Source organism: Hyaena hyaena, unplaced genomic scaffold, assembly GCF_003009895.1.
Source record: "Hyaena hyaena isolate Hyena2069 unplaced genomic scaffold, ASM300989v1 scaffold_127, whole genome shotgun sequence".
Classification (NCBI taxonomy): domain Eukaryota; kingdom Metazoa; phylum Chordata; class Mammalia; order Carnivora; family Hyaenidae; genus Hyaena; species Hyaena hyaena.
The window spans coordinates 1516193-1528199 of NW_024080758.1; the positions used below are offsets into that span (position 1 = coordinate 1516193).

At 44.8% G+C, this 12007-nt stretch overlaps 1 protein-coding gene across 2 annotated transcripts in view; it reads right to left on the bottom strand.

Moving 5' to 3' along the window:
* Nucleotides 1-12007, bottom strand: part of ADSS2 (adenylosuccinate synthase 2) — a 34864-nt gene continuing 22857 nt past the window's right edge. The window contains exons 7-14 of one of the 2 annotated variants that reach the window (XR_005529358.1): nt 11749-11830; nt 9466-9592; nt 8071-8225; nt 6447-6571; nt 5111-5208; nt 2245-2394; nt 1548-1750; nt 1074-1135 (exon numbers count right to left, since the gene is read on the bottom strand). Coding sequence is in view for 1 of the 2 variants with exons in the window: in XM_039237485.1 (XP_039093416.1) it covers nt 1083-1135; nt 2245-2394; nt 5111-5208; nt 6447-6571; nt 8071-8225; nt 9466-9592; nt 11749-11830 (790 nt within the window). In the remaining variant the exon portion in view is untranslated. Of the gene's footprint in view, nt 1136-1547; nt 1751-2244; nt 2395-5110; nt 5209-6446; nt 6572-8070; nt 8226-9465; nt 9593-11748; nt 11831-12007 lie in introns of both variants that reach the window. The other variant, XM_039237485.1, reaches the window with a different exon arrangement.

Sequence of the window (12007 nt, forward strand, 5' to 3'; positions counted from 1 at the left end):
TACTAGAAATATTTGGTTCATTTTAATCAGCTATTGATGGTATAATAAAATAAATTTAAGTGGCACCTAATTTAAACATTTAAAATAGTTCAAAGGATAATCTACAACACACTACGTGAAGCCTAATTGTCAAAACAACACCTCTTTTTCTCCCAAGAGGAAAAAATAAAGGCATGATCAAAATCATGACCAACAATTTGAATTCATTTGGACACTTATAGATGATTTTGTAGGCAAACCGGCAGGCACAATGTTGAAAAATCAATCCACTAGATTTAAAAATAATGGGAAGATAAAAAGCAATGGCTATACATTTCAGAGTTAATGCCTGAAATTAAAGAAAAATATCCACCAACTAGCACAATGATCTTTTAATGATTATTTTTTTTAACATTAAGGTTGTTGTCTTAAGGGAACGCCTTTCTCCATTTTAATTCAATGTCCAATGTGTTAAATAATTTACAGAGAGAAATAAGTTTTGTGTTCTGTACAAATCAAAGGACACACAGATACAGCCCCCCCTCCCTCCCTGCCAAAGCTCGAATTTGCAATGGTCTCAGTGGAAACTCAACAGTCCACAAGGTAAACAGAGTTTATAGCGTTACAAAAGTTTACAGAACCCTTGTTTTCATCATCGTTTTCTAACAGCAAAGATTACAACGACACGTTGGATGACCAGAATGTAAAAATATTTGTGCAAAACTGCATTAATTGTTCTTACCATTTAACAGAGGTAAAACCTAACAATGCACAGTGACAATAATGAAGAGAAACTACACGGGAAGGAATTCTCGTAGATTTCGAACGACGTGGGTCATACTAGGACTAAACACAAGGAAAACATGGCACCGTGAGCGGGAGGAAAACGTGACTCGGCGACTCTGCCAGCCGAGGCGGCGGACGCTGGACCACGCCCAGGTTCCTCTCCACACCAGCCAGCCGCCTGCGATGCCTGGAAACCCTGTAGGGGTTGAATCTCACTCCAATGTCTTTATTCTTGACATTTGCAGGTCAGAAATGAAACAGTTAAAGTCCTCTCCCCCCTCCCTTTGAAGGAGTGCTTATTGTGTCGGCGGAGATCCTTAGAAGAGCTGAATCATAGATTCTCTGGATTTACCTACACCGATCCATTTAACTGGGATGGGGAAAAAGTAGAAGAAGAATGTTAGTTTGTTTATAATGTTCGATCCTTGGGATGAAAAGATCCCCCCTTTTCTCGGTGTCACTATTTAGCCTTGCCAGGTGCCTTCTGCGGTCCGTGGCTGACAGCAGAACGTGCTGATTTCTAAACTGAATGTGCCATCGGCATCCAGCACAGGTGTGAGCCTTAGCTGTTCCAGGTTTAACTGCAGGTTATTTCCAAGTTCTCAATGCCTAATAATTAGGTTAGAAAGGTACTGGCGCGAACCAGCAGAGACCGAAAGAACTCTTGATCAAATCCCTAATAACTAGATAAGCATCTAATAAATACAGGATGCTAGGGGGTTACTCAAGTATCAGTGTAACTTTTGTATCTCCGAAATGTAGAAGTATCTGGAAGCAAGTACCATTTTAACTTGCACAGCCTGTACCGGTCCACAGGAATCTCTCAACGTCGTACCACACCTTTACGGTATTTTACACAAGTCAATGTTAATGTCACCATTGTGTGTATTTCAAAACAATGCTGACTGAGAGCCATAGCAAACATGCCGGCTTAATCAGACATGGGGCTGGTCAGGGCAGCTAGCAATGTGGAAAACCAGACTATCTGAGATGAGCAGAAGAACAAAGAAAGCAATGTGTTAAAGCCTTACGGTTTTATTCTTTCCTCTTCTTTTATACCTTTTCAAATTGGGTTTCCTATTTTCTGTACCTGTTATTTCCTAATTATTCAAGAGACAACCCCCCAACTCCCAAGGGTGCTTTTGCCCGGAATAGAAGACCACAGACCAGTTTCGGTGGAGGTGAAGATACAAAAGGATTTGTTCCCAACGGGCATGACTGTAACAGCGCAAAAACCAGCACAGAGAATTAAGACGGGGTCAAAAGGGAATGACATAACCTGCTGTCTGAAGGATTAAAGAAAGGTGATTATATTTATTCTAAGAAATAAGATTATTTGGTATCTTCCTGGGCATTTATACAAATCATAGGCATGCTGCAGAGGAACACAGATCTTTTCTCTTATCCTATCTCAAAGATACAGTCAAGTTAGAAGCAGAGAAAAGTAGAGACGGCTGTTCATAAGGTGTTTATGTTTACCTGGGATCTGAAGCTCATCTTCAATAAATCGAACATAATTTTGTGCATTAACAGGTAGTTCTTTAAACGTCCTTGCATTTGATATGTCCGTGTTCCAACCTGGGAGAGTCTTGTATTGAACTTCGACTTTATTTAAGACTTCTTGGTTTGCTGAAAGTTAAAGAGGATGGACGTTTTCTCATGGTACAACCTTGTCTACCGCTAAATACGTTTCTGCTATGTCACAGGCTCCTGATCTCTTCTCAAAATCCTTGGAGCCGGCTGTGCTTTGAAATATACAAAAAAATGTGGGATTTTTCAGAGTTTAGGAAGGTCAGACACTGCATTTACATCTGAGGAAATATTTTTATAATCAAACAGTCCTGCTGCAGCAGGATTATTCACTCCAAGCAGATAGATTACTGGCTCTAGTATCAACCCAACTCAGGTCTGACTTTGGTGTCAAACTTTCTATTTTTAGAGCTTTTCAGAATTCCCCACTGTGGGTCAGAGGTTGCAGACGGGCATAAAGGCAGCAATCTCCCAGAAAGGAGCCTCACAGACTCGTTCTCATCGGGGAAATCTACTATTTTTGTGACTGCACAGAAGCTTGGCTGGTAATTCCTGCATGATCTCGCCTGACCATTTTCTCTGTATCTCCTGATAGAAACTAAAAGTGGATGAAGATAAGAATAGCTTCTTTGACGAGAGACAGTACGTTGGCTGCTGTGGTGTACTGACCAGTTTTCCCGCTGACCCCTTCCCCCCCCTCCCCCCGCCCGGCTGAGGGTCAGGTTTGGAATCTTCTCAGAGAGCGCCCTCCTCTGAAAGGGGCCACCCCCCTGCAACGCCCCGTACCCCACGACCAGTCAACGTGAACAACAGGCAGCACAAAACTGCAGCTTCTGAGAAAGAGGAAACTCATGAGCAAATCCTGAGAATGACTCCACTCTCTGCCCAGGGACAACGTCCTGACGACTGAGGGTTGGGACACGAGTCAGAGGAGAACAATAGTCCCACTGACTGAGAAGGCAGATGCCAGATTTCAGGGATGCTGAAGCAGCCTGAATCACGGTCAAGTGCGAGAAAGGAAGGAGCTACGCAGAGAGCTCCTAGCCCTCAGAAGGCCCTGTACAAGTCCCGTGGCTAACGTTCAAGTTTACATGCTAAGGAAGAGGCCCCTGGAGGCTTACGGACAGCAGGTGGCCCAGTTGAGAGGGACAGATCCTAGAGGACACGTGCTGACGGGAGGGAAGGGACAGGGCACGTTGGAGCACCAGCACTGCCAGACTGGAGAGCTCACTCCACCCCAGTGACTCTCCTGGTGGCAGCTGAGATAGCAGACATGCCGCTTCTTTTAAAAAACGTTGCTCCAGGGGCGCCTGGGTGGCTCAGTCAGTTAAGCGTCCGACTTCAGCTCGCATCAAAATCTCACAGTTCGTGGGTTCGAGCCCCACATTAGGCTCTGTGCTGACAGCTCAGAGCCTGGAGCTGCTTCAGATTCTGTGTCTCCCTCTCTCTCTGCCCCTCCCCCACTTGTGCGCGCGCGCGCTCTCTCTCTGTCTCAAATAAACATTTAGAAGAAAACTAAAAGTGATGCACCAGAGAACACCTGACTGCAGACCCTCGACAACAAAGCCTTACACCCAGCTCTGCCAAGATCCACAGAGAAACGCATTTTGTAGATGGACTCACACCAGGTTAGAGGTTTGGGAAGCACCTTGGGTTCTTCACAAAACTGTACAAACACAGTGGAAAACCAAGCACATACAAGTTCAAGATGATCAGCCAGTAATTCAACTGTCCCCTAAAACAAAAACCAATACTCTTCAGAGGAAGACAGTGGAATCGGAGTCACCACAACAGAAGCGCGTTCACCCAGAAGTCACTAGTGACAGAAGTAGTGATCCATGGGGCGCCTGGGTGGCCAGTCCGTTACATGTCCAACACCGGCCCAGGTCATGATCTCACGGTTCGTGGGTTTGAGCCCCGCATCAGGCTCTGTGCTGACAGTGTGGAGCCCACTTCGGATTCTCTTGTCTCCCTCTCTCTCTGCCCCTCCCCCACTCACTCTCTGTCTCTCAAAAACAAATAATAGACTTAAAAAAAAAAAAACTAAAGAAAGAAAGTAGTAAAAGTGAGCCACAATCAAGCTAAAACCAGTCAAGAGAAAGCAGAGTGGAGACAGCCCAGGTGTCACACCAACAGGTAACAGCTTTAAGGGGTTCCTGAGAACTTGCAGCTCCCAGGGACTGGTGTCGTTAGCAAGTCACAAACCTATCAACCTACCAAGCTTCATTAAGCTGCTGACAGTCCTTTGTTTGGCGGTCTCGCCCTTCCAGGATGACTAAACAAATGAATAGTTGGTTCCTGTTTCTGGAAGTAGGTAACATTTACTGAACTTCCTGAGTAACTGAAGAAACCCTGCAGCTACAGAGATGCTCAAAGACACGTTGCCTCATGTAGGAAGCCTCTTTACAACCACCCACTCCTGACACAGGACACTAGGGAAAGGCACTCGCGCGGTGTGGAGGGCAGGGTGGGCGAGTGTGCTCAGAGCCTGCCTCCCTTCTCCTGCCTGACATTTCTCCAGGAGAGGAACGCCTACACAGGAGTTACTTTCAAAATAGGGAAGGTGAGATTCAGGGGCCGCAGAGCTGCCTCGTTTCTTCTCTCCTGAGTCTGAACACACGCTTTCTGAGACCCAGAACCCAAACGCGTGGCAGCTACAAAACCAATGCCGGGGCCAAGTGACTGTTCCTGCGCGATTCACACGGAACACGGCACCCCTGGGGCCATGTATCATCAACCGCACGGAAGGGCTTTATGAGATGCTCTAACACATTCCCCTAATAATGTTCTTTGCACCGCAGACTGAAAAACGTACCTGGGAAATGAGGTATGATTTCACCATCTAGCTTGTAAGCAACTCCAACTTTGATTTCCGTAAACATGTCCAAGATATCCAATTTGGTAAGTGCCAACCTAAGTGGAAGGGAAGGCAACGTTAAAAACCGCAGACTCTTCGAGGCCCTAACATCTAACATGGTGACAAAGTAAAGGAGAATTCATACCGAGCTAAGCCTTCCAAAGCAGGTCTGAACACTGGTTGGGAGGATATTCTAAAGTGTGCCACACATGAAGCATGCATGCTCACCATAGAAAAATGATTAACTGAACAATTACGAGGAGCTCTACTAGTTCCGTTCTCCCTGACTGACCATCTTGCTTCGCTTTCGTATGAGGGATCAGCACAGAGGTGAGGGGCAGCGGCCTGGGGTCAAGGGCACATTCCATGGGACCCAGCAGGATTCGCTGCTCCCACACAGCGGATGACAAGATACAAGGACATGTACACATCCACCGCAGGCCCTCCTCTCTGTCCCTCTGGTCACCGTCACGTCACCTCTGCCCCTCTGCTCAGAAACTGTCAGAGCAGACTGAGGGAACCACATCGAGGGCCTCTTCCCCAAACACCGATCTCCCAATAAACTGACTGGGAAATAGCCTTAAGGGGAAATCTATGGACTTAGATAAAATAGGTTTGAGATTCTCACCCACACATTATCTTTTTATCCTTTATTTCGCTATTTGCTACAAGTTAAGCCAAGTTAATACAGATGTGAATACGGTTATTTACATATTTATGTACATATATTAATAGCAACTTCTACTGAGCATTTTCAGGGAGCCAGGCAGCGTGCTATATGCTCTCACTATATGTCCTGCTTAATTTTCAAGATACTTGCAAGACGCAGATGCTGTCATCTAGATTTTAAAGATGGTGAAAAAGGCACAGAAAGATTAACCTGCCCAAAAGTCACAGCACAGTGCATGACCCTGAGATCTGAAACCCTGAGTTAGACACCCATCAAGCCCGTGCACTAAATCGGTTATGCAGCCTCCCATCCATACAAGCAAAGTGTGCCACGCACCTACCTATCTAGCGATCTTACTTCCCTCTACACTCACAGTCATGTGGAGGGTCAGGATTCCTTTCCCCAACCCTGGACGTCAAGGAAGACAGAGTGGGGTCCTTTCCCTTGGGTACCGTTTCCCTGGATTTTGGCCCACCTGTACCTTGAGCTACAACTGCCTTTGGAGGCTAACGAGTGATCCTACTATCAGGATACTACTCCTCAAGGTTGCACTCCACAAAACCTAACCTGTGGTCAAGAGCCTTCCTGTAGTTTCCTGAAATCAACATTTCTAAGAATACTCACGCGGTAAATCCATTAATCATATGAGCATATTTGAGCAAAACGAGGTCCAGCCAGCCACACCTTCTTTTCCTTCCAGTGGTTACCCCAAACTCCCGACCTCTCGTTTGTAGTAATTCTCCAATTTCCTGGGAAGCAGGAAACAGGACTATAAAACCAATGCTGTAAATCTAGTAGAATTATATCTAAGATCATATAACAAGCCAAAGTCTCCTAGAGATGAACATACAACTAAGTGGAAGATAGAATTCCACTCAGATGATGGATATTACGTAAGGCATCATTTGGAAGCAATCCACCTTTGACTTCATTTTTAACCATGTCTCTAAAACCAGTCATTTTTATGATGTTAGATAACTTCTCAAAATTTAGATCAACATATAAAAATAATAAATGCCACATATGAAAAACAAAGTTTAAGTATTTATTAAAATAGACAAGTTAAGCGAATTGTTCCAAGAACTGTAGTTCCGTCACCTTCCTGAAAACCGGAACACAAACTCTCAGCCAGCAAGGAGTTACTGACAGCACAACTCCCTTTCACAGATCGACAGCAATGCTCAAAGCTCCAAGCCGCAGCCATGGTCTACAACCTAACCCTTCGCCCGTGATCTATTTCCTACTTTACACCTTCCTGATTAAAGTCATCATTTCATTACCTCTCGTATTCTGACATCGATACAACTATGTGTTGTTTTTAGGCTGCTGCTCTGTCAGGTTCAAATCCCAGCTCCATCCATCTACCTGCAAGTTATGGCAGCTCTCCGTGCCTCAGTTTCTTCATGTGGAGAAGGGGATGGCGACACGTCCCAGCTCCCTGAGCTGTCGTGAGGTCCACAGAGCTCCCAAGTATATAACCCTTCAACAGTGCATGGCCCGCCATCACCACCACTGAGTATTAGCAAGGCTTAGCCCAGGTCCGGAGGTCACTCTCCTCAGCCCTGGCTCCTAATAGCCTAATAGGCTCCTAATAGGTTATTAACCACCTCCTTCTCCGCCAGCACCTCGATCTCCCTCAGGAACTTGCACCTACGCGTACCTGTAAGTGCCCTCTAATGCTTCTCTTGTGTTGTCAATCTGCCGCCAATTCAGTGAAGTGCACGGGAAGGTAAGAATTTGTTAAGGAAAAAAGCAGAAGGGGGAAGGGGGAGGAGAAGGAGGGAGAGAGAAAGAGAGAGAGAGAGAGAGAGAGAGAGAGAATGAATCCCAAGCAGGTTCCACACTCAGGGCAGAGCCTGACGCGGGGCTCAATCCCACGACTCTGGGACCACAAACTGAGTCAAAATCAGTGGACACTCAACCACCTGAGCCAACCAAGCACCCCCAGAAGTTTTTCAGGAGCGCCTGGGTGGCTCAGTGGGTTAAGCGTCCGACTTCAGCTCAGGTCATGAACTCATGGCTCATGAGTTTGAGCCCTGCATCAGGCTCTGTGTTGACAGCTCGGAGCCTGGAGCCTGCTTCAGATTCTGTGTCTCCTCACTCTGTGCCCCTCCCCCATTCCATGCCTCAGTTTCCTCATGTGTAGAAACGGTTTTTCATGTTTCTTTCTCTCTCAAAAAAAATAAACATTAAAAAAAGAAAAAAAGAAAAAACTTTTGGAATTAGATCAACTGAAAACCAGGCTTACATTATCCTGCTCTGTAGGGAAGGCACCAATGCCAACTCGAGTCGTGTAGGCTTTCACGACCCCATACACTTCCCCGACATTTTGAGGGGGCATCCCCAGCCCAGTACAGACACCTCCGACCGTACAGTTTGAAGAGGTCACGAAAGGATAAGTACCTACAAAGAGAAACAAACATTAAACTATACACACATGGACATACATTACTCGGAAACAGAATTACTAGGAAAAATCCGCATTTGAGTATATTCTAGGTAGCAGACAGACCTGCCTGGGACTGTCCCCTCAAAACCTCATCGTCCTACTCTTGATCCTTTTTGTCCGTGATGAGGTAACCGCACAGGTGGTCAGAGCTGGCCCCGCAGCGCGGGACCCGGAGAGGCTGCGTGGGCGCGCTCACCCAGCTCTGCCCGGTGGCTACCTTGAGGACTGCTAAATGATGCGATGCCAAAACCTGGGTGCTCGTCCACTGAGTGGACTTACAAGCTATGTACTTCTAACACTCTCCTGTTAGTTCGAGAACAAATTTGTTTTATTCCCTTGATACAGATTTTTAAGACACAGCAGCAACCTAGAGCGACAGCAGCACACGAAGAAGCCTGTGGTCTTCAGTATCCTACCCTCTGCTCTCTGTTCAGGGAAGAGTCCCCACAGTGACAAGGGACACTAAGAGAGGTATACTCCCCCAGCCCCAAAAATCCTGTGAGCACTTAAACTACTCACTGAGCTCATCGGACACTCTGCCTTCCAGATTGCACAGGGATATTATGGAGTCAAAAATACATGATCTACCGTAATAGAAATACACTTTCTCTTTAACTGGGTTACCTGCGAGTCAAAAGCCAAGAAAGGTCAGTAAGAACCGAGAACACTCAGACTTATGCTGAGAAATGAGGCTCACACGGAGAGCCAACAACCTAATGGGGCAGGAGCTGGAAGGTACTAACTTGCTCACTTTTCCAAGACGGAAGAAATGCCCTAATCCGTTCAGAATCTCACACTCAAGGAGTTAAACAGATTTCCACAGGCCTCAGAGTGTTTGAGGACAGTGTCTATTAGTTCTTATATTTAAAGAAAGGCTGAATTAAAAGTAAAGAGCTTTCCATAGGCTTCCTCTCATCCTCAAATGGAGCATGAACCAAACAATGAAAATCGGCTTACAGAATCCCAGACCCACTGGCCCAAAGACTGATTTCATTTTTCGCATAAACTACAAAACTTAACACGTGTATTTTCCACAGTATTCCTTTCAAAGGACAGATGAGTAGCAGATGACGAACTCCCATCATTACTGAATATACAAGCTGGGCTTTAAAATCCTGTAAGGCAAATGTTAACTATTTATACCGTAAGAACTTCAGGGCTCGGTTGAGCTCCCATGAGTCCTAGCTCACTCACCAAAATCAATATCTAGTAGGGCTGCATTCGCACCTTCTACCAAGATTTTCTTCGGTGGCCCATGGAGCGCCTCATAGAGGAAATAAACTCCGTCTCTCACCATTGGTTTAATCCTTTCCATGTAACCCTATAGGCAAAGACAAAAACCAATTCCAGTGTGGAATAATAAGTGTACAATATGATCAGTACCAGTAAGATTTACCTGTAAGACTCAATGACCGTGAAGACTTAACTAACGCAAAATAGGAGGGAGGGCGACAGTACTCAGTCTACTGGACATCGGGACTAGCTCTGGTCTCTTGCCCTGGTTCTCCAGAACCAGAAAGGAGACCCTAACTCAAGGGAAGTAGAGAAACAGTCAAGTTCAGAGGTTCCACATTAACCTTACTGCAAGGTATGATGCCAATATTCCTCATGGCCAAGACTTGTTCTTCATCAACCAGCTTTCAGGAAAATAAAAGTACTGAGTACATTACATTGTGCTTCTGTATTCTGTGAAGTCTTGAAAAAGCCCCATTTATAATCCATTTGTAACCACAAGTTTTGAAACTTGCATCAGGGTGATAGTCAAAATGTTGGTGCGGGTCACACGTGTCATTGCCAGGCATGCAAATATTGATATCTGACTGTTAACACTCTTTTGCCATTGTATTCCATTATAGCAATAGCTCAGCAGTATTACTAGTGGGTAATATCGAATACTATTTTACACGTGAGCACTGTAAAATGTTCACAAAACATATTAAAAGAATTAATAATACTGCTTAATTTTCAAATTCAATTAAAAATGTAATATAAACAAGAGTTCCCCCAAGGTCTAAAGTATAAATACAATAAAACCTAGTTTCGGGGCACATAGGTGGCTCAGTCAAGTAAGCGTCTGACTATTGATTTTGGTTCAGGTCATGATCTCACAGTCGTGCTCCGAGCTAGAAGGGGAGTCTGCTTAAGATTCTCTCCCTCTCTCTCTGCCCCCCACCCTCGCATGAATGCACATGTGCACACGCCCTCTCTCCCTCTCTCAAAAACAAATAAGCAAGCAAACCTCTAGTTTCAACTGTGTTTCAATATTTAGCCAGACTAGTATGGAAATCCAAGGTCCACTCATGAACTCAGCAGGGTATATTACACCCACTGATAAATGGTGGGTAATAACTGGTTCACCGATTAAGAATCTTCTTACCCAATTCTGTTCATTATTATTCACTACTTCACATTCACATGAAACATGTCAAAAGCCATAACCATACTTCTCACATAAATGTTTCCAAGTTGCTGGCAATCAATTTAAAATATTTGCTGTATGACAGAATGAAAAAAAAAAAAAAGATGGCAGCATATCCTGAGCAATGACCAGTATACTGAAATCTAAATACTCAACATTCAGACTCTTCCTTGGAGGTCTTTTTTTTTTTTTTTTTTTTTAAGGAATTTAGTGAGGAGACAGGCCTAAAGTCTACAATCATTCTAGAATAACATAGGAGGTTTGTAAATTCCTATTCAGTTCTGCAGTTGATGTTCACACAGATTTAGGGAAGAGGAGTAACAATCAGACACATGTGAAGCAGCTTGAAACTCACCAAAGATCAGGGAGGAATAGAAGGTGGAGAGGATAGGAGGTTCTTCTACTAACTCAGGCCCCCCGACACCTAACAGCTGCCAAACGTGGGCCCAACCTTTGCCAGTCACCTTGGTCTCGGAAGAGTCTGGTGCTAAAGAGACTGGCCCCCTGGGGCCTCCTTCTACAAGGTGCTGGCCAGCTTTACGAGTCAGCATCCCCTGCTGTCCCGCGGTCGCTCTCTGCTCCACACTGCTAGGAGGGATTTTTTTACATAATCCAAATCGAGTCTTTTCTCTGCTCAGAATTACTCAATAGCTCTTCCTTAACTCCAGGATAAGAGCGAAACTTGCTACCGCTGGACAGAAGACCGACAGAAGACCTGTGGGCTCCTGTTCCCTCCCTCACTATTCCATTCCAGCCACTTCACGCGAGGTGCCTCAAACAGGCCCTGACCTTTCCGGTGGGCCCATATGCTTTTAGACGTAAAAAGTTCTTATTTCCAGTATGTGATGCGTGTCTGTGTGGCACTGATTATATTACAAATTATTTAATGTACATCTTCCCAACCACAGTGTGACTTCCATAAAGGGAATTAGAGACTGTACACTCTTCATTCTTATGTTTGCAATTCCTAACACAATGCCCGAAAGAATGGACCATCTTAGAGGTCGGTCTGGCAAACGACTTTTTAAAAGGACATTAAAGAGGCCAGAAAGCATTACCTTGAGTTTTTGTAATTCCCCTTCGATGTCGATTTCCAAAGTGGGGTATATAGATTTGTACTGGTTAGCCAGAACTTTGAACCTGAGAAATATGGATAAATCAAGACGTTAGCTCTGTTTAAAAATAGTCTGAATAGTATCACTTGACTCAAATGGTTTCTGTAGATAAGTGGTTTTTGCAACAAATCAATCCCAAACTGAAGCTACATTCTAAGATATAAAATCTAAACAGGAGATCAGTCATATGAATAAGTGATAC